This window comes from Lepisosteus oculatus, chromosome 1, assembly GCF_040954835.1.
Source record: "Lepisosteus oculatus isolate fLepOcu1 chromosome 1, fLepOcu1.hap2, whole genome shotgun sequence".
Classification (NCBI taxonomy): Eukaryota; Metazoa; Chordata; class Actinopteri; order Semionotiformes; family Lepisosteidae; genus Lepisosteus; species Lepisosteus oculatus.
The window spans coordinates 21,184,589-21,210,577 of NC_090696.1; the positions used below are offsets into that span (position 1 = coordinate 21,184,589).

Sequence of the window (25,989 nt, forward strand, 5' to 3'; positions counted from 1 at the left end):
GGTGAGGGCAGGGTACACCCTAGACAGAACACCAGTCCATGGCAGGCCAGACATAGCCAAACAGCAGCTTTGCCTCAGGGCCAGTTTTCCCAGAAGCCAGTTAAGCTACCTGGATGTTGGAGCATCTGGAGGAAACCCACACCAATCCCAGAATAGTATGCAATCTTCATGCACCTAGCACCCCAGGAACTGAACCCAGGGCCCTAGCACTGAGGCAGCCATGCCAACCAATCCACCCCCATCCTAACCAGTGCAAAGAAAAATCTTTAAGCAAAATTAGGTTAATTGATGAATTGAGTAGACAGATCGAGAAAAACCCCAACCCCTAACCCTTGGCTGATACCACTTCCTACAGGTGTCAGAGGTGCATTTCGATTAACACCTGCTGGAGTCCTGAAAGACAGCTGCAGGAAAGAGACCCTGCAGACAGCAGCTATAGTGCAGCTTCCTGCAGAAACAGATTAAAAAACAGCAAAAGAACCACACCAGCTTTGGGAAGGAAAATGTTTTTTTTATTGCAGATGGAAAGGAAAAGTCAGTGATAGAAGTATTTATACAAATGAAGCAGCTTAAAAGATAGGACACATGCACTTTTAAAACCACCGTGATCTGTGACGATACCCAGTATGCACACACACGCCACCCTCCTGACTGTGCTCATTTCAGTTTGCTCACAGACTTGCACAGGACAATGTGTTGGGACGTGACGTGAAGATCTCTTCAAACACCAACTCTAAAAGCAACATGCTGTTCTCAAAATAGAACCAACAGTGACTGAAATCTTCTTTTCCAATACAGGTTGCTCTCCACCCCCCCAAAGTCATTTTTTTAGAAAAGAAGACTTATCAAAACATTCACATTGGAGCTCAAGGGGGTGAAAAACTTTTGGGGTTTCCTTGTACATCACAACCAAAAATACCTTTTTTCCCCTTCCATGATGTAGGGTTTTAGTGTGATGATTGAAAAAATAAAGTGGGAAGATGTGGCATATTTAAAAAAAACATTTTTCTTTATCAAAACTCTTTGATAATTTTATTAAAAAAAAAACTTTTCAGTATCATTTTAAAGTGCTTAAGAGCAGTCTCCTTAAGAATGAACATTAAAATATCTAGTAGTTCAGGTGGGTAGCTGCAACAGGCTGCAGAGGAACAAGTAATAGGTTTATTCCAGGCTGGAAGAGAAGAAGGCTGCACGGCCGAAACGTTGCGTTTTATTTCTTCTCTTTTCAGCCTGGAATCAACCTATTACTTGTTCCATTAAAACATCTAATACCACTGATTTTTTATTTATTTTTAAACATCTGTCTCTCAATACATCGCTACCATTACAGAGGAGATTCAGAATACTCACTGGACCAGGTTAACATAGTGTAGTGAAAAGTGTTTCTCATTCTGGGAGTTTGCTGGGGTTGCTGTTTAAGCAAGAAGACCACCCACTTACTGACATTCGTGGTCTTCGACTAAGGCTCGGGAGAACTCCAGGCTTTTGTGCTTCTAGAATTCGGTGGTTGGTGTTCAGGTTTAGATAACGGGTTTAGTTAAGTGAAACTAAAAGAACTGTTTTCCTCAGCTCTACAGTAAAAACAGGAACCCCCCTGTCCTCACTTATGGGTTTGCTGTGGACATCTGCGCCCTAATGTCCCAGAGGATGTCAGCCTGTCCTGTCATCAAGGGTTATAGTGCCTTCCTGTTTCCTGCCTAGACATGAGCTTTATGCATCTTAAATTCATCCAATTCTGCAGCTTTGGAAAATATTATGGAGTTTGTGGATTTGAAGAATTACAGCTGGCCATAGCTGTACAGTAACGCAAGTCCTGATCGTTAACTCAATCGGATCCTATGAGGAAAACAAGTCCCAGAAGGCTTTGCAAGAACCGAACCAGAACCTCATTACGCAACCTTCCAGAGGAGGCCAATCTTATCGCCAATCATACAAGTCTTGGGAACGGAAACTGAAACTGATCGACTAAAAAGCAAAAATCACACTTTGGACTTCACTGTCCCAATACCTTTAGAGGGCACTGTATATAACGCATCATCATTGTATATAATCTTAATGCATATCACACTTCATACCCCAAGGATCTAATTTAAAATATCATGAAACAAGCATATAGATAAGAGAGTATATGTAAAACTGACTAAACTTGAAAACCATTCCAGTACACACAGCTATTCAGCCAGCCCCCACTAGAGAGGTGTGGGCATGAGGGAATATCTCAATTTTAGTGCACAATGTAAAAAAAAAAACCTGGTGATAAAGAGATGAATGCTAAAAATAAAAAGTCTTTTGACACCTGAGAAATACCATCATTGTAGAAAACAGACCCACTTCGTCCCTAGACAAACGGATTAAAACCAGACAGGTGCAATACGCAGGCTGGCCAGCAGGGAGCATTGTTCAGCAACTTCACACGTCCTCTGTGTCAGTGGTTTCAACTGCCTTTGCAGGGCCCTTATGAAATCGGGTCACTCAGCATCTGTTATAACAATTGAATCTCTTGGTGCATCGGGAAACCTATAAGAAAATAACTGCAACAAACTAAAAAAAAAAAGTTATGCGCAAGAGGCTACTGGAGATTGGCACAGTAAACTCACAAGACTGCTGGTTAGTAGGAAATGGCAAGATATGGAGAGATGCAGTGCTGTTTCTGAAGCTGGAGTAAATTAAGGCCAACCACTATCTCACACTGGTAAATCCTGAGGTGTGATATGCAATATTAGTGGATTTGCTTTAATGGAATCACGAGCCGGGGAAACGGACAAGGATTTCTCCGCCTGGCAGTTCCAGACCCAATCCAGGCCCGGTTCCAGCTGCACGGCCCTTGGACCCCAGCCGACACCGAGACGCTGCGCAGTTTCCGCCGGGTTTGGGGGCCGGCTGCCCGTAAACCGCCGGCTCCTCCCAGAGCCCTGCAGCTGGCCACGCCGGAACTGGATGGGACTGCTCCGCAGCGGCAGGCTGTGTGGGTCTCGGGGAGCGTCCTGCCCAGCCGGGGGCGAGGCCGGGGAGGGGGGAGGGGGGGGCGTGCCCTCACGGGTGCATCAAGGCCGCCTGCTCGTGAACGAACAAGAAGTTTGAGAGGCTGGACACGTGGTCGGAGGCGAGGAGGCAGCTTGTCTCGTCCAGGCTGCCGTCCCCGGCCATGAAGGGGTCGGCCATCAGGAAGGTGCAGTCGGGCACCCCGATGCCCGGATCCACCTGCGGGCTGGGCGCCCCGGTACCTTCCACCTGCACCGGGTGGTCCGGGAGGCTGAGCGTTTGGTCAAACATCAGAACGTCAGAGGGGGTCAAGCCAGCAGCTGCAGGAGAGACAGAGCGAGGAGGAGGGGGGCTTCAGCAACATGTCCCCTTCACTCGAGACAGGACACTCGCTTCCTAACTCCCCACCCCTGGCAAAAACCCCACTGCAGCCTGCTTGGAGCCATGTCTGGCTGCACTGTCAAGGCCAGCAGTTACACAACCACAACCCTGGGGTCCTGGGTTCAATATCTGGTAATTAGCACCTGGACTTGATCTGGAGAATCACCCAGAGAGGAGTAGACAGACTCAGGCTAAGCCCAGGAGGGAGAGCAGAACTGCAACTCACCGTCCGCGTCGCCATTCTTTACGTCACAAAGAGGGCTCATTGCGCTCATAGGCGCCACGCCTTCCGGATACACAGCAGGGTCTTGTGGAGTGTCTGTTGTGTCCACAGAAGGCTGAGCTTCTACTGTGTTCCTGAAGCGACCAATAATAAAAGAGCAGTTTTACCCATCAGGCCTACAGCCTCATCTTTCAAACCCAGGGACATTAAGTTGAGCTCCTTCATCGCACTGTGAAAGTGCCATCTTCACCAGCAGTAGCCGTTCATTTTGAAGATGTTTCACTGCAGAGGAACACCAAGCCTCTGACTACACCTAGGCAACTGATGACTCGGCACTAAGCAGGGCTTCCCCCCTGCCCATGCATTTGCCATGACTCGGCACGTCTCTCCATCGCCATGTTTGGTTCTAATTCTCTGGAGACATCTGAGCCTCAGCTTCAGTCCACCTGGATCAGAAGGACTGTACATCCCATAGTACTGATTCACCAGGGGATTGATTTAGGTATAGGAATCTGAATCTGAATCCTAGTTCACTAACCAAACAATGATAATGTAGGAATAAGAAGCTATCCAGCTGGTGGAAATCGGACCTGGAGCAGAGTTGAACCTACCTCCACTCACACCTTCTGAAAGAAGGCACACATGGTTAAAATGAAGACATACGTTTGTTTCTATCACGACAACAAGAAGTGTAGTTCACATATCCAGTTCTACTGGCCGAAATATTAGTTATCACAAATTAAATGAAAATTCCCCTCTAGCGGGGTTGGGCTGGAGGACCAGGAGACAGACTTCCATCACTTTCCCTGGCCAGAAAAATCCCCTGATCTCACTCCTGGTGGAAACCAGTGGAACCAGTGCACCTGTCCGGTTCAGTCCCCACACACCACCACCCTCCTCACACCCCCAGCTGAAGGCCATCCTGCTGCAGGAATGGGATGGGATTGGGCTGCAGATAGATCAGATCCCGGAGGAATCTGTGTGGAATCCAATTTCACAGAGAGCTAATATGCAGGTCAGAAAGGGTTTCTAACATTTGGGCCAGAGAGAAGCCTTAAACACATTTGCACAAACTATACAGAACTAAAAACATCACTTACTCTGAAGAGACGAAGACCAGCTTGTGTTTGAGGTAGTCTTTATAACTTTTCTCATCTGGAACAAAAATGTGGACAAATGCTTTTACCCACTCCAAAGACCAGTATACACACACACAATCACATACCCCATGTCTAAAGAGTTTCCAAAGCACTGCAAACCTTCAGAACTACACAAATTATCAGGTTTTGCCAATATATGCATTTTTTTAAAATACGTATGTAGGAGGGCAAGAAATATTTCACAATCACTTTAACATATTAAGAAGTCACTTATTGAAAAACACAGCACTGGAAATCCCAGTTGCATATATTGTATAGATTTGTTTAAGTCTCGGAGGCTTTCACATTGCGTTCTTCATTGCCACCTCAATCTCAGCTCATGCTGTCCTCTCTAACTGGAGCATGGGGGAGAGAGGGTCATATTTTGTCAAGTGTCAAGATCTGCATTCCACTGATTTTAAAAGCGTCCCTTTCCAGTGCGCCTGCTTTCTCGATAAGAGGATAAAAATGCTGTATCCTGTCTGGGGGAGCTTGATCGCAGGGACCTCTCCCAGAAAGAGCCCTGACTCTGCTCCCAGTATGACGCACAAACGCCAGCTGATTCAACACAGAGCCAATGGATGGACACTTTTCCTACTGTATGTATCCTCGCGAAACTAACCCAGAAGTCCAGACCTGAGCTTATCCCCGCTTCTGTAATGTTAAGCGGGACACCAGTCTGTCACGGGGCTACCCGCCACCATGCTCCCTGCCACTGCAGCTTGACGTGACTGGGAAGGGGGGGGAATGTGTACCCAGGAGGTACCGCAGTTTCTATAGGGGGCACGTTAACCTCTCCCCAATCTTCCACTTGTGAGTTCAGAGCCCCACTGTACATACAGTTGCACTGCGTCTCACCACCCCTCCCCGCCACCCCCCCCAAGGCCCAATCCCTTACCTGTGTTACTGTGCGAGTAGTATTTCCCAAATGCCTCGTCCTTGGGAATGTTGGGATACAGGTACTTCAAAGGGTTTTCAGGTACGTTTTCTGCCACCAGGATCTGGAAATTCCGGATGATCTCAGGCAAGGGGATCTGTTTGAGGTCTTCCCTGGTGAAGGGCTGTACAGAGCGCACACTGGGCTTCCCTGAGAGACACAGACACAAGGCGATTACAGATAACAGATGTGTGTTGCAATGTCTGCAAAATTCTTAGGAACCCCAAGTCTAATGAACAGACCCCAGTAGGGGGCAGTATGGGGGGTTGGGCTGGAGGAGCAGGAGACAGACTCCCATCACCTTCCCTGGCCAGAACAATCCACAGACCTCACTCCTGCTGGAAACCACTGGAACCAGTGGACCTGTCCAGTTCAGTCCCCACACACCATCACCCTCAGAAGTACCTGCGGATACTTCAGATCCCAGTGGAATCCATAAGGATGTTCTCAGAGACACCTCATGTGAGGTGGTTCCCAATATTACTGTAACATTTGGGGGGACAACAACACGTGTTTGGGTATTGGGGTGTCACATTTTATTCAGAAAATATTAACAAGAATATGATGGGCAGCACGATGGCGCAGTGGTTAGTAGCACTGCTGCCTCAGAGCGCTGGGGCCCTGGGTTCAATTCTGGACATGAGGTGCTACCTGTGTGGAGTCTGCATGTTCTCCCCAAGTTGTGTGGGTTTCCTCCCACAGTCCAAAGACATGCTGGTAGGGCGATTGTAAGGGTGTGTGTGTGTGGACTGATAGGGACTAGCGTCCCATCCAGGGTGTACCCTGTCTTGCACCTGTCCCCTACAACCCTGAATTGGATGAACTGGTTAGAAAACAGCTGGGCTGATGTATTTTTTGGACGCTATATATACACACATTCAAGAAGAGATCTTTGGTACACTGGTACAGTTAACATGCATATAAGAGTCAAATGTTTTCACAGGCCCTTTAGGTCTTGTAGGTGCCTCCTCTGTGCCTGTTGGATAATACAACCCTGTGTGAACGGGGGTCCCAGGAGGTGACGGCTCAGCTCACCTCTTAGGCCCTTTTGGCACCATGAAAGGTTAGAAAATGGATGGATGAAAATGTTAAATGCAATCTGATGAGAGGGGGTAAAGATGGAAAGCAAGAGCTTCTGGGCAGGAGAATTGGAATCATTTATTGTTCTGGCTAGAACTCATCAGCACTTCCCACAAGGAACCGGGCCAAGAGTTCCAATTGTCCTAGGACAGGAAAGCCTTCTTTCCAGCAAGCCCCCCTCAGGGAACTACCACAGTGTGTAACCCAGTCGTACACACACTGCGCTCCCAGATCACTGCCTGCATTTTGAGCTACCTTTAGTAATGCATGTCTAGAGACAAGAAAGCAGATGCATTCTAGGAGTCAAGAGAATGTCCCACACTGACAGGCTGAAGGAACAGATAATCTGTAGTCTGAAGGAAGATTCCTGCACTGACAAGCTGAGGGAACTAAGTCTCTTTAGTCTGAAGGGAGTGTCCTGCACTGACAGGCTGAAGGAACTGAGTCTCTAGTCTGAAGTCTCTTTAGTCTGACTGGTTCCGGGATTGGGTGAGATTATAGGATCAATTAGCTATGAACTATCTTATGGACAAGATGGGCCAAACAGCTCCTGTCAACTATATCTATTCTAATGAATAATGATGCTGCTGGGGACTGAATTTGGTCAATGGGTGTGATGAGGCTGACAGCTCCCTGGGACTCTGCAGAGGATCCTAATATGACAAACGATAAGGACTTGAAAATGGGTAAGATTACAGTTCAGCACAGCAAAGAACCTCCCTGTCCCCAAATATGAATAACACAAGAGGTTGCATTAGCGATGGAGAAGGGGAAGATGTGGTGATTGAAGTATACACTGCAATGCATGCTGGGAAGGCAGGCTGAATGGCTAAGGGGGCGGGAGTTACATCAAAGGCAAGAGCTGGGTGATGACCACTCTCCTAGGCCTTCATTGCCAACTGCTTGTGCGGGGAGATCCATGGGACTGCCCTGTGCTCCCCCTCCTTCTGGTGCCCACCCCCCCTCTGCAGCTCCCCCCCTCATGCCCTGAGGGCTCACCTTCAACAGAGTACTCCACCCAGGAGAAGGTGATGGCGCCGTCCCTGGAGCTCTCACTGAAGCGCAGCAGGAAGGTACCGTCCTGCTTCTTCTTCAGCAGCACCTTCTCACTTCCTTTGCTCACAAAACCCATGATGTATCTGCAGTGACACAGGGGGAGACTGTCAGTGAGCACCCCTCCTCACACCGCAGAGCTTCACCTATCCTGCAGAGGGCCGACTTGTCAGTGTGAGGTCTTCTCTCAACACACAGCTACATCTCCATCTTCTGCTCCTATTAGTACTCCTGCTCCTGTTTGTACTGCTTCCACTACTACTGCTATTTGTGCTCCTGCTCCCACTACTGCAGCCATCAATACTCCTTTTCCCATTAGTACTCCTGCAGGTATTAATACCCCTGTTCCCATTAGTACTCCTGCTCCCACTCCTACAGCTATCTGCACTCCTGTAGCTTTTAATACTCCTACAGCTATCTGCACTCCTGCAGCTATTAATACTCCTACAGCTATCTGCACTCCTGCAGCTATTAATACTCCTACAGCTATCTGCACTCCTGTAGCTTTTAATACTCCTGCAGCTTTTAATACTCCTGCAGCTATTAATACCCCTACAGCTATCTGCACTCCTGCAGCTATTAATACTCCTGCAGCTATTAATACTCCTGCAGCTATCTGCACTCCTGCAGCTTTTAATACTCCTACAGCTTTTAATACTCCTACAGCTATCTGCACTCCTGCAGCTACAGCGGTGTGAAAAAGTGTTTGCCCCCTTCCTGATTTCTTATTTTTTTGCATGTTTGTCACACTGAAATGTTTCAGATCATCAAACAAATTGAAATATTAGACAAAGATAACACAAGGAAACACAAAATGCAGTTTTTAAATGAAGGTTTTTATTATTAAGGGAAAAAAAAAATCCAAACCTACATGGCCCTGTGTGATAAAGTGATTGCCCCCCCCGTTAAAACATAAATCAACTGTGGTTTATCACATCTTTGGAAAGCTGAGTTCAATTTCTCCAGCCACACCCAGGCCTGATTACTGCCACACCTGTTCTCAATCAAGAAATCACTTAAATAGGACCTGCCTGACAAAGTGAAGTAGACCAAAAGATCCTCAAAAGCTATACATCATGCTGTAATCCAAAGAAATTCAGGAACAAATGAGAAACAGAGTAATTGAGATTTATCAGTCTGGAAAAGGTTATGAAGCCATTTCCAAAGCTTTGGGACTCCAGTGAACCACAGTGAGGGCCATTATCCACAAATGGCGAACACATGGAACAGTGGTGAACCTTCCCAGGAGTGGCCGGCCGACCAAAATTACCCCAAGAGCGCAGCGACAAAAAAACCCACAACAACATCCAAAGAACTGCAGGCTTCACTTGCCTCAGTTAAGGTCAGTGTTCATGATTCCACCATAAGAAAGAGACTGGCCTGCATGGCAGAGTTTCAAGACGAAAACCACTGCTGAGCAAAAAGAACATAAAGGCTCGTCTCAGTTTTGCCAGAAAACATCTTGATGATCCCCAAGACTTTTGGGAAAATACTTTGTGGACTGACGAAACAAAAGTTGAACTTTTTGGAAGGTGTGTTTCCCATTACATCTGGCGTAAAAGTAACACAGCATTTCAGAAAAGGAACATCATACCAACAGTAAAATATGGTGGTGGTAGTGTGATGGTCTGGGGCTGTTTTGCTGCGGTAAATGGAACCATGAATTCTGCTGTCTACCAAAAAAGCCTGAAGGAGAATGTCCGGCCATCTGTTCGTGACTTCAAGCTGAAGCGCACTTGGGTTCTGCAGCAGGACAATGATCCAAAACACAACAGCAAGTCCACCTCTGAATGGCTTAAGAAAAACAAAATGAAGACTTTGGAGTGGCCTAGTCAAAGTCCTGACCTGAATCCAATTGAGATGTTGTGGTATGACCTTAAAAAAGCGGTTAAGGCTCGAAAACCCTCCAATGTGGCTGAATTACAACAATTCTGCAAAGATGAGTGGGCCAAAATTCCTCCACAGCGCTGTAAAAGACTCATTGCCAGTTATCGCAAACGCTTGATTGCAGTTGTTGCTGCTAAGGGTGGCCCAGCCAGTTATAAGGTTTAGGGGGCAATCACTTTTTCACACAGGGCGATGTAGGTTTAGTTGTTTTTTTTCCCTTAATAATAAAAACCTTCATTTAAAAACTGCATTTTGTGTTTCCTCGTGTTATCTTTGTCTAATATTTCAATTTGTTTGATGATCTGAAACATTTCAGTGTGGCAAACATGGGAAAAAAAAAAGAAATCAGGAAGGGGGAAAACACTTTTTCACACCACTGTAGCTGCAGGAGTGCAGCTATTAATACTCCTGCTCCCACTCCTGCAGCTATTAATACTCCTGCTCCTATTAGTACTTCTGCTCCCACTCCTGCAGCTTTTAATACTCCTGCAGCTCCCACTCCTGCAGCTATCTGTACTCCTGCTCTTATTAGTACTCCTGCAGCTATTAATACTCCTGCTCCTATTAGTACGTCTGCGCCCACTACTGCAGCTATTAATACTCCTGCTCCTATTAGCACTCCTGCAGCTATCTGCACTCCTGCTCCTATTAGCACTCCTGCTCCCACTCCTGCAGCTATCTGCACTCCTGCTCCTATTAAAATTCCTGCTCCCACTCCTGCAGCTATTAATACTCCCGCAGCTATTAATACTCCCGCAGCTATCTGTACTCCTGCTGCTCCCACTCCTGCAGCTATCTGTACTCCTGCTCTTATTAGTACTCCTGCGCCCACTACTGCTGCTCTTATATCTAGTATTTGTGTAGTTAAACTTCTATCATGTTCTCTGCCCACTCCTGTGACTCTGTGACCTAGCGACCTACCCGTCCTTCCACAGTTTCTCCAGGAAGTTCTTCACCAGCACCAGGATACCATCGAACCACAGCCAGAAGGAGAAGCCCAGACCAGGCAAGTTCTCCTGCAAAGAAAGAGCAGATTCCTCAGCTCAGGGACACAGCCACAGAGCACAAAAAAAAACAAACATCAACCTTCTCTCTGCCTTTATCAAAACCAGAAAACACGCTGGAGAAGATGGCAGATCGTTCCACCCTCTCCTGTGGTAAGGGTCTCCGAGTACCACAGCATTTTGGAATTGCTCAGCTGCTGTTTGACCTCCTCCCCAGCAGGGGGAGAAGCTCCTCCTTCCCCTCTCTAGCTCCGTGGCTCCTTACAAAAGAGACTTCTGCACTTTGTACTTCCTGAGTGGCTTCCCTGGCTCTCCTGCCTCCTCCCCTCTCCCAGCTTTTGTTCTTCTGTGCTATTTAATCTTTGCTGTCTGCCCTGTCTTTCTCAAGAAGGCTTCATAGCTGAAATGTTTTCTCTCTTCTCTTTTCAGCATGGAATAAACCTTTTACTTGTTCCTTTGAATATTCACACTGATCTCCTGTGCAAGTGGCTTTGGAAGACGCATTCAGGGCAATCAAAGATGGCACTGTGTTCAATTATTTCATTAGTCAGGACTAATGTAAAATATAAAAATCATTAGACTGGGCTTCCACACAGGTCTGAGAGTGTTACATGTGTCCATTTGAGGAAACCTAAAAATAGAACTGCAGCAAAGCCCACTGAGGTCAGGGTTAAAGCACAGTCCAGTGCAGTATAGCCCAGTGAGATCAGGGTAGAAACAACACATAGCAGCAAAGCCCAGTGAAACTGTGGTAGAAGCAGAGAACAGAGTAGTAAAGCTCAGGGAGAACAGTGTAGAAATACAACACAGAGTAGCAAAGCTCATTGAGATTAATAGTAATAATGTAGCAAATTATACATTCTGTTGGAAAACATGGCAGACTAATGGGCAGAGCGGTGGCTCTGCGGCTAAGGATCCGCGCCTGTGGCTGGAAGGTTGCCGGTTCAAATCCCGCAGCCGGCAGAGGAATCCTACTCCGTTGGGCCCCTGAGCAAGGCCCTTAACCCCAGCTGCTCCAGGGGTGCTGTACAATGGCTGACCCTGCGCTCTGACCACAAGCTTCTCTCCCTGTCTGTGTGTCTGTGTCTCCTTGGAGAAAAGCTGGGGTATGCGAAAAGTTGAATTCCTAATGCAAGAAATTGTATAGTGCTAATAAAGCAACATTATTATAAATATTATCATTATTAGACTGAAGTGAAAACACAGTAAAACCACAGGAAGGCTGCTTAGTTGGGAATATGGAGTTAGGGATTGCTGATCCGGGTCCCGACTGAGTAGAGCTGTTCAGCAGAGGAAGCAGGATGTCAGAAACGAAACAGAAGACTTCACACCTTGGAGAACCTCGCCCAGGTGACCCTGAAGGAGTCGTAGTTCTGCTGCTTCCCTGCAGGCGACAAGATGTCAGGTCAGTCAAACGGCTACTCAGCAAGTCAGGACTGATGCAAGCCTGCGTACCACGCATGCAAGGCACAGAACAAAAGCTGCACTAAGAATACGGGCTCTAGTGCAGGTTAGGATCACTTTGTAGTAAGGGAAAAAAATACCTTAAAACTTCATTATTCTTAACTGAAACACTTGTTTCAGTTAATAATAATAAAAGCTTTCAGACTGATGGTCCTTTTTTCTCTCGAAAACCACTCAAAGTGCCCCCTATCACAGGTGACAGGAATTACAGAGAGGCGGCTGTGGCTGTGAAAAGGAGCCCTCTGGTGGGTGGGCCTGTCACAGGGGGCGTCTGCCTGTCTATCCTGCCGGACAGCAGCCAGACATACATTAAGTTTCACTGGGTAGCTAAATCACAGTAGAATGAAGAAGCATCTTGGCCGCCGAGCCACTGTCAGGTGAAGGTTCACCTTCTCTGTTCAGCTATGTTTCCAGTTTTAAGTGTGGAATGAAGTTTGACTTGTCCTATTACAAATGTATTGTATCATGTGACGTCTGGCTCAGGCTGCTCTAAAAAAAAAGTACAGACATACAAACACAGCTGTAAGGTACAAACCAGGGCTCTTCTATTTACAGTGGAGGAACAAAAAAAATCTAAAAATAAAAAACACAACAAAAAGTGATTTCATCAGTCCCTCTCCAACACACTGAGCAGATAACCTATGGAAAAAAAACTGTCTTTCTCCTAGACTTCACACAAACTCTTCTAAAAATTTCAAACTTGGATCACTGTTCCTGGTCTCTTGATCTGCTGCCAGAAAGATGAGATTTCTTACTCCTGGCGATTCTGCACACAGAGGGTCCGCCCTCATTTCCCAGACAGCCGATAACCAGGAAGAGGATTTCTGGATCAGATGTCCACTGGGCCTGAATATACTTAACTTTTTAGAGTATTTGAACTCGCACACAGTTCAGGTAACTGTGGGTAGAGGACAAAGCTCTTTTTTGAGAATGCTCATGTGCGACCTTTGCAATCCATTTTTATTTATATTGTGCAATACAACTTTTTGTGTGCTGTTCTGTTCTGGTTTGTTCTTTGTGTGTCCGGACTGTGAGTAACTCTTCTTAGTGCACTTCTCACTGTACTGATTGTTTGTATTATTATTATTGTACCATTCGTTACGCTGTTGCTGTGTTGTCTGTGTTAAGCTGCTGTTGCACTGCAATTTCCCTCACGGGATCAATAAAGTATCTAAAGAGTCCCCCTCACGACACACCTGCCCAGCAGAGGCATACGCACCAAAGAGCTTCCGCGCAATCATGCCGAGCTGGTCTGAGTCGAGCCCCCTCTTTGTCATCGACAGGAACTGCCAGCTCAGCATCTCCGCCAGCTGAGGCCAGGTCGCGCTCGAGGAGCTGTTGAAGAATTCTATGTTCTGGCAAAACGGGGGAAACAACAGGGACTTAGGCGCTTCCTTGAACAGGTGACGGGCACCACCCCAAGACCCCTGGACGGGGTGTTACAACTCAAAGGTTTCAGCAGAGGAGCAGAGCAAAACAGAGATGTGTTTCCGAGTGACTCAGAAAACCCACCGATATTTTTAATGACGTCGATCACAATCACACGTGGATGCTACAATGATTTCTAAGACTTCAGATGTTTCCGATAGGGGCAGGTTATGTTCCCTTTCACATCTTACCAGATCCTCCCAGCCTGCAATCTACAGAACTGGAAAGAAATGTATACAGCCTCTGCCACAGCAGGTTGATTCATTCCAAGTTTTACCGCAAACTGCTGGCTTTTACAGCGGAGTAAAGCAAGAGTTCACAAATTTGAACTAATAGGCTCAAAAACCAAGAAGGGCTTGAGATCTCCAGCACCTGGTGTTGTCTTGGATACAAGAACCCAGCACAGGAAGGTCCTGGGGAGGATTACACTGTTCTGCAATGGGAGCCCAATTTCCATTGGCACTAGGGACGCAAAAACCTAAATTCAGGAACTCATTCAGAATGAAATGTGCAAATAATATTTTTTAGCAAAATACCTCATTTCTTTTGTCATCTTACCTTAGGGTCAGTGCACAGCATGTTAAACCACAGGACTGAAGCCCATCCATTCTGCTGCTGACTGGCGCCGGAGATGATGACCACAGGCAGCGTGGAGGTCTGTGGGGCACAGCGGGACAGTGGGCATCAGAGAGCCGAACACCTGCCTCTAGGAATCGCCTGCGTCTGCCTTTTGCAAGGGCAGGCTGGCTGAAAAACATTGCTGCGCCAGGTGAGGTTCCAGGGTTTCAGAGAACATTTGCTAAATCAAACCAAGTTCCAATCCTTCTGGGGGACAAATCAACCCCCGGATTATCCAGTGATTATCCCAGGTTCCCAAAGTGTCAAAATGCTACAAATGATGATGATGGGGAACGAGAGGAAGATGTGGGAGAGGCAGGCTTACCACCAGCCTCACAGACACGCCGCACCACTCGAAATGCGTCTCAAAGCTGATGATGTGGAGCTCCTCTGTGACACTCAGCGTGCCCTGCAGTGAGAGAGGCCAGACAGGAACAGTGGCTCAGCAGTGAAAGGATTAGACCGAAGGAGCGGACCAGGAGAGTGCAAGCGGAAGAGAACTGGGACTCACATCATTCATCCCCTTGCCTCCGTTGCCTGCCTTCTGCTCCTTCAGCGTCTGCGGGATGAGAGGACAGACGTGAGGTCAGACTGGCCAACAGGAAGAGCTGCGTAGTGCTGGAGACAAGACAACTGGACAGGGCGCCGGACAGAAATGGGACAGAGTGCCAGGAAGGTACTGTATGTACCCCAGACAAGATGCCAGGTGGGATTGGAAAGGGTGCCAGACAGAGCTACATCCTGGACAGGTCCCCGGACAGGATCTGTACGGAGTACCAGACTGGAAGGTTCCCCCAACAGGGTCCCAGAGGGAGTCTCACAGTATGTCCAGCAGAGGTACGCTCACCTGTTCACAGTTATAGCGATGATTAAGAGATGATACAAAAACCCAGAAAATGATTTGTTCTGGTGCTATAAAATGGGGGCCTATTCTCATGACAGGTGAAGTCACGAGAGAAATGAGCTGGGATGATCCAGTGTAGGTTTAAACTCTGTCCTGATTTGGCAGGTTTCAGGAGACAGGAAACCATGGAGAGTTGGGAATCCCAGAGTCTGGTTTGCTATTCTGTTTTCCAGTAGCTCCAGACTTACTCACCAGGTGTCGGAAGTCTGCCACCATACCCCCGTTAGTGCACTCAGCCATGTTCAGAGCTTTGCTGCTGTTCCCCAACACATTAAACCGGCGATACCTGAAGAAACAGTTTCATAAGACTGGAGGACTACAAGTCTGCCCTTTCCCCTTCTCCTCCACATTTAGTCCTGGAGCCCGACCCCTCCTTCTCCATATTTAATCCCGAAACCCATTTCCTTCATATTTTAATCCTGAAACCTGTCTCTTCCACCCCCATATTTATTACTGGAGTCTGGACCCTCTTATTCAGGGATAAACAACATGATTTGTCAGCCTAATGTGACAGAGTGCCGATAAAATTGCAACTAGAAATTAAATACACGAGTGGTTTTCAGCCAAACATCCAATTGGCTGGTTAGACATATGATCATCTGCTGTGAAGAACTGTAGATTTAACCCATTCTTTGCGTGGAAGTCAAAATATGACAACAGACTCACCCTTTCACTGGTTGAGCATCCCTGCGAACAGATGGAAAGAGTCATGTTAGCAGGGATGCAGGAGAGGGAAGGAGAGTGCACACAAAATCGAGAGGGAGAAAGTGTGAAGGCAATAGTGCACGGAGAACCTGCGGCAGGGCGAGCGTGCACGGAGGGCGAGCGTGCACAAGAGAGAGAGATGACTGCACAGGGAAGACTGTGCAGGTGTGTGACCTCACCGGTCAATCGCCACAGTTACTTTCATGGAGTGGTTCAGCTCTGGCACTTTGACGAGAAGTCTGTCCATCAAGAAAACAAAACCAAGATTAAAGCTTTGTATTTAACAATAATGCAAAACTCTGCTCAGTCTTAGACTACAGGAGAGAAAGCAGCAGAATTCATCAACATCTTCGTTCATCAATTATCATCCATTTTTATTTCGGGACTTAAAAGTATACTCAGAGCACCAGCCTGATATTATAATACCAAAGTCCCGCTGGTGCCTCAACACCACCAGTGACACTAACAAGGGACAACCCTCTAACAGCACCCTGTGGCGGACACACTAACCTGGTCTTGACCGAGAACTGCACGTTGGTCCGCAGCACCAGGGGACCCTTGCCTTGGGGCATAGAGGGCTGCGTCTCCACAATGAAGGCGCTGGGACAAGAGAAGGAGAGATTAGACAGAGGAGGGGAGAGAGCTAGAGGGAATTTGAATTTGAAATTTGAGAGCAGGGAAGAGAGAGGGAGAGTTTGGCACTGCTGAGCCCAGGGAAGAGCCCGTCTCTCAATAATGTTGAACTTGAACTTTATTGCCATATGTAACCGGTACTGGTACAATGGAATTCTTACTTACTGAAAGTCACTCGTTTGTAAAACAAGTGTAAAAAACAAGACAAAGTCCAAACAGTGCATCAAGACAATGTACAAACAAACAATAGACAATGTGCAAGTAAACATGCAGACAGTTTGAATGTAAACAATACAGACGTGTAAACAATGACTGGAGACGTACAATAAATAAATTACAATGAGGTAGATGGTGATGGTGTAGGTGTGGTACGAGGGGGATGGCTAAATGTGTTCGCCAGTCTCACTGCTTGTGGATAGAAGCTATTGAAGAATCTAGTGGTAAGTGACCGTATGCTCTTATATCTCTTGTCTGAGGGCAGTGGGGTGAAGAGCTCATGCCCTGGGTGGTGACTGTCCTCTGTGATGGCCAGAATTCTACCACGGCAGCGGTCCTCATAGAGCTGTTGAATCTCGGTGAGACCGCAGCCGATGATCTTCTGGGCCATATTGACCATTCTCTGCAGTGCCTTTTTTTCTCGCGAAGAGGTGTTGCCATACCACACGGTGATCCCGTTGGTGAGGACGCTCTCGATAGTGCAGCAGTAGAAGTTCACCAACACATGTATTGGCATCCCCCATCGCTTGAGGCACCTCAAGAAATAAAGGCGCTGCTGAGCCTTCTTCATGATAGAGTCAGTGTTCACAGTCCAGGTTAGATCTTTAGAGATGTGAATTCCCAAAAACCTAAAGCTGGTGACTGTTTCCACTTCCGTTCCATCAATACTGAGTGGGCTGTGAGTGTGTGGCCTGTGTCTCCGAAAGTCCACTATTAGCTCTTTCGTTTTCTTTATGTTGAAGTCCAGGTTATTGCTATGACACCACCTAAGCAGCTGTACAACTTCATCCCTGTAAGTGGACTCGTCATCATCACTGATCAGTTCTACTGTACGTGTTGTATGTAAATGTCCTGTGATGTATTGATTGTATCTGCTTTGGTAACACTGTAATTTACTAGTCATGCCAATAAAGCTGTTTGAATGTTGAATTTGAATCTGAAGAGAGAGAAGGAGGGAGAGAGTTAGAGAGAGGGGAACATAGATGGAGCCATACTGTCAGACCTGGGCCCTAACAGTCAATCTGGACCAGAGTCATTGTTTTCCAGAAGAAAGCAAGACATCAGGGAAACAAGTACCACTTCACACTTAACAACAACACATTGGAGCACACATATCTCGGTCTCACCATCAGCTCTTCTGGGAGTTTTGACCTGGCAGTGAAGGCACTGAGAGAGAAGGCACACAGGGCTTTCTACGCAATATGGAGGCTCTTCAACATCAACCCACCAAAAAGATTCTGGCTCCAAATATTTCAAAGTGTAATCCAACCCATTGCCCTATACATCAGTGAAGTGTGAGGTCCCATTTAGTGTAATCCTGATCTGTGAGTAGACAAACACCCCACAGAAACTCTTCACATGGAGTTCTATAGAAGAGAAAAACTCCTGTGAAAAACTATGTGGAGAAAAACTCCTAACAGCGCATGCAGTGCCGAATTAGGCCAATACCCACTATTGATAAATATACAGAAGAGAGTAATAAAGTATTGGCTACACCTAAAAAGCAGCGACCAAAAATCCTACCACTAGAAGGCCCTTTGAGCCAAGAGCCGAGCCCAACAAAGAGCCCTTTGAGCCAGCTGGTCCTGAGGCTCACTGGCCCAAGCCAGACCGACACCAGCCAGCCTCAGGACAGCACTGCTAGAGCACCCTAAATCAGAGCCAACCACAGCACAGCACAGATCAAACAGTAATATCTCTCACACCATAAACTGGAATGCTACAGAACCTTAAATAGACAATACACACTAGCCGAATATTTGACCAAGATAAAAAACAGCAAAAAGAAACTGACCCTGACCAAAGTGACCAGGGTGACCAAAGCCTGGCCATAGAAACTGGACATAGACAGACCTGGCTGCCCAGAGAGGAAAGGCTGTGCTCCCACTGCCAGCGGGGAGAAATAGAGACAGAAGTGCACTTCCTACTGCAATATTCTGGGATTAGACATTCTTCCCCAAATTAAAAAAAATGAATCCCAGAATTTCAACACCTGCCAGAATCACAACAGCTCCCAATTCTACTGGGAGAGGGGAGGAGGGAACTCAGTTGAACTGGCAGCCCAGTGATCTCCTGTCACAGCCTGAGGAACAGTGAGGCTGTCTCCCAATAATGCTCCATATGGTTACATGTAAAGATCTTATGATGGTCTTTATTGTAAATGTTTTGTTTTATGTTAATTGTATTTGTTCTGCTTTATCAACACTGATGTTACTCATTGGTCATGCCAATAAAGCACCTATAATTGAACTGAGAGGGGGAGAACGAGGGGAAGAGAAATGAGGTAGAAGGAGAGAAGAGGGAAGTGGGGGAGAGACAGGGAGAGACAGAGAGAGCACAGCAATCCTACAGACCCACAGCAGACCTCGGCTCACACTAGGCCAGCACTTCGACAGATGCCAAGTGTATCCCATCTCTCTGCCTGTGAGGCCACACAACAAACACACAGCACACAGCAAACTCTCTTCTCGGATGACAGAGATGGTTTTTGGCATGTGTACGGGCTCTGTACTCCTAGGTGGAAGACTGGTGGTTCAGACGGTCTCTACGGACACCGATGTACCCACGAGTCCATTCCCCCACCCTGCTGCACACAAAGGTATCAGCACTGCTCCGGGGGAAGAGAGGAACCACCACCGAACATCACAGAAACCAGGACAGGTGTCCCGCTGCTGGGCCTCTGGGCTCAAGCATGCCATTGACGTTTTTGAAAGGAACTGTTAGTGCAGATACCTTGCAGGTAAGTCATTAGCACAACCTCACATGGCCCACAGACAGGAATCTGTCTTTGGAAGGTGGGAGGAAGCCTTCGCAAACTTGGGGAGAACATGCATACTCCACACAGAAGGTGCTCCAGTCCACAACTGAACGTAGAGTTGAGGCATCACCATGCTGCCATGCAGCCTTTAATGATTCTAGTGCCCAAACATGGGCGCTGGCAGTGGCCCTATGCGCTCACCTCTTGAGCAGCTCATTGAGCAGGGTGTCCCCTCTCTTCTGCAGGGCAGGTTTCTTGGTCTTGAAGGGGTCGCCCTCGTAGGTCACCTTGCCCATCAGCTCCTCCAGCTTCTTGAGGAGTTTCCTCAGCTGGAACAGGCTCTCGGCCTCCACTGTGAACCTGCACATAGGCACACACATCAACACACAGGACATAAGATAGGGGCTCCTCTCTATTCCAAGGCTTGCTTTTGGCTACAGAGCAGCTAATCGGCAGTTTGGGTCCAGAACAGAAAGAATCTTTTATTTCTCAATATGGAAAAATCATTTAGCTTTTTTTTTTTTAACTTGGAAACTGAACAACAATTCCTAATATGTTGCACTGGAGCAAAAAAAGTGAAAGTCCTTCTGTTTGGTGTTCGGACAAAACAGTACTCATAATTCAATGCATATTTTTTTTTATATTCCAAGCCTATTACTTTTAATCTACAAGCTCCCATGTAAGGGATTACTCTTTTAAATTGTGTGAGGGTGGACATTGCTAATGGTTTAAATTGTGATCCATTACTTTACGTGCTAGCTGCTCGCACCCTGCAGAGATCACTGTATGCCCGCCGACTGATCTAAAGGGATGACGGACGGCTTTTTAAGTGAGTTTTCCACCCCGGGCCGGGCGTACCAGCGCTCCAGCTGCTGTAGGCACACGCTGTCGGGCGCCCCGATGCACGCCTTCTGCTGGCGCCGCCGCCACGCCGGCAGCTCCTCCCCCACCAGCGAGTTCAGCAGCTCCTCCGCCAGATCCAGGACACTGCTCATCCGTCCCAGCAGGGCCTGGGCAGGGCAGGGAGGAGGAGGGAGAAAAGGAGCAGGGATAGGAGGAAGAGTGAGAAATGGGAAAGGCAGGGGGTCAGGAGAAAGACGACAGATGAGCTGGATCTCTAGGGTGGGGGACCCCAGCTTCTCCATCCAAGAGCTGCCTCCGGGTAAGGCCCCAGATACAGGTTGAAACTCAGTCTAAACCCCTGTCTGTCAGAAAGAGCATCCTGTTCAATTACAAAACTGGTCAGCCTCTAGTTGAAAGACATCGTTCCAAGTCACCAGTCCCACCCCACACTCTCAGGTCCTCTACACAACATAATTCCAACACCACAAGTGTCAGAGTAACTCAGTTCTTTAATTGATAATCAGTAGGCCCAATATAGCAATTAAGACACTGGTTGTATCAGAGTTCTGGAATGGAGCTGACCGGAAGAAGTCCAAACCAGGTGAGTGCAGAGGCCAGTCCCATCTCCACCGCAGGTCTTCATTCAATTAAGCAATTAAGGACAGGACACTGACAAGTGGACGAGCAGAGTCAAGGACTAGCCCCCCGATCTGGTCTTTAGTATCTCACAGTGCCCTCCCAAACCCCAGCCTACCTTCCTGGAGGTGTCCAGTCGATTGAGCAGCTCCTGCAGAATCCGCATTTCCTCTTTCTTCTCCTTCTCGTTAGCGTTGCCTGGAAGCAGAAGATAAGATCACTTTATTGGTCATATACAATTTCTTGCATTAAGAATTTGTCTTTTCGCATACCCCAGCTTGCTCTCTCTGAGACACAGACAGGGAGAGAAGTTTGGGGTCAGAGCGCAGGGTCAGTCAGTTATATGGCGCCCCTGGAGCAGCTGGGGTTAAGGGTCTTGCTCAAGGGCCCAGTGGAGTAGGATTCCTCTGCCGGCCGCGGGATACAAACCGGCAACCTTCCAGCCACAGGCGCAGATCCTTAGCCACAGAGCCACCGCACCGCCCAGAAGCCACACCCCAAGCAGCAATTACAACCACAGATCTCAGCCAAGACAACCCCGGGCCCCCCTCTCCTTTCCCCATCCTGCCCGAAACCCAGCCCACGATTTCTGAGAAACAGCACGCACAGAGTGACACCAAATCTCCAGCTTTGGCACTGAGGAGCTAAAGAAGCCATTGAGAACACCAATCCGGCATGTCTAGAATATACTGACCGAGCCCTGCCTTAATGTGAGCCTGAGTCTTCAAGCCCAGGGGTGTCCAGACCTGGTCCTGAAGGTCCTGGTGGGTCTGCAAGGTTTTCCTTCCAGCTTAGCTCAGAACTCATTCAGCTCATTAGTGGCTTAAATGGACCAATTGAACAGCTTCTCCCAACTCTTCAGGTGCTGCTTTAAAGAGACCTGGACACCCTGCAGACACACTGACCCCCCAGGACCAGGACTGAACACCCTGCAGACACACTGACCCCCCCCAGGACCAGGACTGAACACCCTGCAGACACACTGATCCTCCCCCCCCCCCCCCAGGACCAGGACTGGACACCCTGCAGCACCAGACCTGGACTTGGTGTCACGGCAGACAGCAGAAACACAGACTATGAGCTTGGGCTTCGATGCTTTGATCAACACCTTCCAGTGTTGCAAATAAAATCATCCACAAGTTGCATGTGCACAGCTGCCGCTGGGAGAGGCCCATTTCCACACACTGATCGCTTCCTCCTTCAGACTCACCCGAGGGATTTTGCAAGCAGGCCATACAACACTGGCAGGCACAGTCCTGACAGGAGCCCTGTGACAGTCCCACTGCTGTACAGAGGCATGAGTGTGCGCTGTGCTTACACCTTCCAGCCTGGACTCAACAGATCTCAGGAGCTCAGCTAAACAGGACATGGTCATTACTGGGAAGAGGGATGTCTGGTAAAAACCAGGTGGCTGCTGTAACTGGCAATGGCGAACCAGAAGGGGTATTCTTCCATCTCACTCAGAATTCCCAAATCAAATAACTCTCCCTTATAAGAAACTGCCCTGTGACTCAGGCTCCTTTCCTCTTGAAGAACGTTAAGCTTTGAAAGTTTTTTAACATGAGGTCCTGCACTCTCAAACTGAAATTTCACCCTTTTCAAGTAACCTAACACTCCTAGACATTTCCTTTGGGAATGTCAGTAAATATTTGTGTGTATATATACAATTTGAAGTCCTTTTTCCCCTTCCTAGTGCAACAGCCTTCTCTAAGTCAGCACTATGATTGAATGATAACAAGCAGGATCAATACTGCAATTAAGATACTCTTGCACTGCGACCCTGCAGCCTCGACAGAAAAGGCAATTTCAACAAAATACCGAGCAGAAAACAGAGGAGGCACAAACCACTCCTGGTGCTACACTGGCTGGGTGCATCATTGCAGAGTCAGATGCTTGACATTTATAACAGAGGAGTGGAACCACTGTGGGCCAAGTACAGTTAGCTGGGGGAGGACATGGAAGGTATTCATTGTGATTTGGCAGGGCTTTCTAACCCCAGATGGGAATTTGGCACTGCACTGGAACACACTGATGTCGCGCCTTTCAAATGGCGGAACGGGATAATGAATCCAAGTGTTGAAGAGAAAAGCGCAGGAGGGGAAGAAAGAGATATAAAGACTCCAAGGTCAGAGACTCACCCTCCATCATGTGTGTCTTATATTTGAAGTCAAACTCATCCTGCTGGTCCTCAAGTGACTTCACATGGTGTTCCATCTCCTAGACACACACGCACAACACACATGGGAGAGAGGTCATCAGTAATACAGCCTGTCGTGACCTCCCTGAGGCGGGACGAGGAAGGCCACTTTCCATAACCAAGATGTCAAGGGAAGAGCACACAGGGAGTAGTCACGGAGACCCAGAGAAACACACTGGTAAGGAACAGAACGCTTTGTACTGCAAGTAACTGAACAAAGCTGGACAGAGACTGGACAGGAGGGATCAGGGCCTGGTGAACACTGAGTATTAATCCCCTTGGCAGGAATCACAAATTTGGAACTGGGTGAGGAACAAGCCTTTAGCAGTGGCTACATGGAGTCCAGACTGGAAGCATAGAGCAAAAGTTGGGTTCGAAGATACAAGTCCTGTTTATCCCAGGGATGCCAAGACAGGAGCACTTTAGAGAAGCCAGTAAGATTCAGCCAGCTTGAGGGAGACCAGGGCACCTAGAGAAGATGCACGCAAACCGGGGGTGAATATGCAAACTCCACACAAGGCTTTCAAGTCTGGAATTTAACCCCAGACTGTAGGACCGTGTGGCAAACACAGAAACAGCCACGTCACCAATATCCTGTTTGCCCTGCTGTAATCCTTTGCTCTGGAAGTCAGCCAGAATGTAAATAAAGAGTTCCAGTACCAGATCTGTGATCTGTTAGTACCCTGCGGCTCCTTAACACAAGAGCGTCCAGTGTTTTAGGATATTTAGAATCCTTTTTCCTAGTTGACCCTGGCCAGCAACCCGCCAACAGTACAGCGTCCACATGCTTCCTTTGGAAAAACGCCAAGGTCCTGCCCCCTCAGACTGAGGGTTAATTGTGCATCTGCTGGCATCTCTGTCAATGGTAAACGGAGTGAATGATTTCTCCCAGCACTCGCCAGCCTTGTACAGCTGACCAAGGAGACTGGAGGGAGGGGAACTTGCTCAAGGATGGGGGTTAGCAGTGAGGTTTCTCTGCAAGTCAGTGGGGATGCTATACCAGGAACCTCCTAGTAACACGTTCTCATGTTCTACATCTTAACCACTGGACCAGCAGGCCTCCCTCTGACTTCCAGAGGACACTGGGCCCTGCCCCCCAGAATTCCAGGGTCATGTGACCCAACATCCCGGCAGCCCAGATGCGCACACAGTATCCACCATGTATGTATCCTCCATCCCGGCAGCCCAGATGTGCCACATGTATCCTGCATCCCGGCAGTCCACACTTTTTACAGCTCCTGCCATGTGCCTCTGCCAATGTTTCCGTCCCACTGCCATATCACGCACAGACCATCCCCCATTTCCGATTCCCACAGCGCCAGGCAGCGGCTCCTGGGCTGAACTGGAGCCTCGCTTCCAGTACGGATGTAGTCTGGCTAAACTACGGCCGTAAAAATAACTACAATTGCCCCCCCCCCCAACACCCCTATCTCCCCTGCAACACCAAGGAGAAAGAAACAGTGCACGAGCTGGAGCAGGAGCTAAGCCAACACAGAAATCAGACACTGAGGCTGAAAGAGGAAAGACAGAACAGGCAGATGGGGACAGAGACGTGACAGGAAGTCATGGGCTTGCCTGCACTTTGCCACGGAGCTCCTCGATCTTCCTGTCCAGACACCTCTGGCTGTCCGTCTCCATAGGGTTCTGCTGGACCTGCAGCAGCTGCACCTGAGAGGAGAGACCGGGTCAAACTGGGTCACCGCAGCGGTGGGGGTGAGCGCAGAGGCCTTCTGCAAAACAGGAGCTTGACGATCCTTGAAAACCATGCGAACCCTTTTTTCTTCCTAAGACACTGACAACGTGTAGGACGCAGCCTGACACCATGTCTCAAACAGAAAAATGAAGGCTTTGCAATATCCCAGCACGGAAGGTTAAAAAATCCCATCCTGGATCGTGGATCACTCTAGATGCTTTATTATTTTTAATGCCCCAGCAGTACAGGTCTCGTATAGCCAATAGTTCACTGATTATTAGCCACTACCACCGACATTTACACTGTACATTTTTTATGGAACAAGTAATAGGTTTATTTCATGCTAAAAATAAGAAAGAAAACAACATTTCGGTCGTGGAGCCTTCTTCAGGTGTGAGCCACACACCTGCTCACAACCGAAACAGAGCCAAAACGTTGCGTTTTCTTTCTTCTTTTTTTCAGTCTGGAATAAACCTATTACTTGTTCCTTTGCAGCCTACGCATGCTGATGCAGCTACCCACTTGCACATTTTTTATTATTTTATATCGTTAAATCCCTATTGTATTGCATACTGGGAGGCACGGTCTTCACAAGACTCGCCTGCCATTTTTATTTACTGCTGTCCTCCCCTGTCTGCACACTGAGAGAACAAGTGTGATGAAGAATTGCATTGTTCCCGTTAAAAACGGCAAATCAACATCGAACATGAAGGCAGGTTCAAAACAAGCAAAGGATTTCTTGCACTGGAAACAAACTGATCCCTGAAACTAGAGGGAACTGAGCTTTATCTTAAACATGATGCACAGCCTGCACATCTTCCTGTGTACAAAGCAAGACGCCAAAAGAATTTACAGGTCGCTGGAGTTCATGGTAGAGAAATGTTAGAAATAAAATGAATAATTCCTGACTACAAACAACAGTTTGCAGTCATAACCTCTACTTGCAGTACAACAAAGCAGCAGTCTGCTGTCGGAGAGAGAAACCCAACCCAAGGGAAAGAGCAAGCAGACATGAGCAGAAGAGAGAGGAGTACAACAGTGTACACTGTGAGGACAGGGCGTAGTCAGGAACAAAGCAAAGTTCAAAACCAAGTAAACACAGCAGGAAGACACCAAGGGGGCTCAAAAGGCAAAGCAGAGGATGAAGTAAAGTCAGGAATCCAAGAATCAGAGGTACCAGAGACAAAACACTCAGGAGGCTGCAAGCA

At 47.8% G+C, this 25,989-nt stretch overlaps 1 protein-coding gene across 2 annotated transcripts in view; it reads right to left on the reverse strand.

Moving 5' to 3' along the window:
* Nucleotides 1–490: 490 nt before the first annotated feature.
* stat2 (signal transducer and activator of transcription 2) overlaps nucleotides 491–25,989 on the reverse strand; it is a 38,839-nt gene continuing 13,340 nt past the window's right edge. For both annotated transcript variants that reach the window (XM_006629444.3, XM_069187322.1), the window contains exons 5-24: nucleotides 24,664–24,756; nucleotides 23,030–23,108; nucleotides 21,010–21,089; nucleotides 20,271–20,422; nucleotides 19,614–19,772; nucleotides 16,316–16,405; nucleotides 15,985–16,044; nucleotides 15,767–15,787; nucleotides 15,293–15,386; nucleotides 14,708–14,755; nucleotides 14,522–14,605; nucleotides 14,137–14,235; nucleotides 13,370–13,505; nucleotides 12,018–12,070; nucleotides 10,604–10,698; nucleotides 7,742–7,881; nucleotides 5,624–5,812; nucleotides 4,687–4,741; nucleotides 3,590–3,720; nucleotides 491–3,302 (exon numbers count right to left, since the gene is read on the reverse strand). In XM_006629444.3, the coding sequence (XP_006629507.2) occupies nucleotides 3,034–3,302; nucleotides 3,590–3,720; nucleotides 4,687–4,741; nucleotides 5,624–5,812; nucleotides 7,742–7,881; nucleotides 10,604–10,698; nucleotides 12,018–12,070; nucleotides 13,370–13,505; nucleotides 14,137–14,235; nucleotides 14,522–14,605; nucleotides 14,708–14,755; nucleotides 15,293–15,386; nucleotides 15,767–15,787; nucleotides 15,985–16,044; nucleotides 16,316–16,405; nucleotides 19,614–19,772; nucleotides 20,271–20,422; nucleotides 21,010–21,089; nucleotides 23,030–23,108; nucleotides 24,664–24,756 (2,127 nt within the window). In that variant the 3' untranslated portion in view covers nucleotides 491–3,033. The remainder of the gene's footprint in view (nucleotides 3,303–3,589; nucleotides 3,721–4,686; nucleotides 4,742–5,623; nucleotides 5,813–7,741; nucleotides 7,882–10,603; nucleotides 10,699–12,017; nucleotides 12,071–13,369; nucleotides 13,506–14,136; nucleotides 14,236–14,521; nucleotides 14,606–14,707; nucleotides 14,756–15,292; nucleotides 15,387–15,766; nucleotides 15,788–15,984; nucleotides 16,045–16,315; nucleotides 16,406–19,613; nucleotides 19,773–20,270; nucleotides 20,423–21,009; nucleotides 21,090–23,029; nucleotides 23,109–24,663; nucleotides 24,757–25,989) is intronic.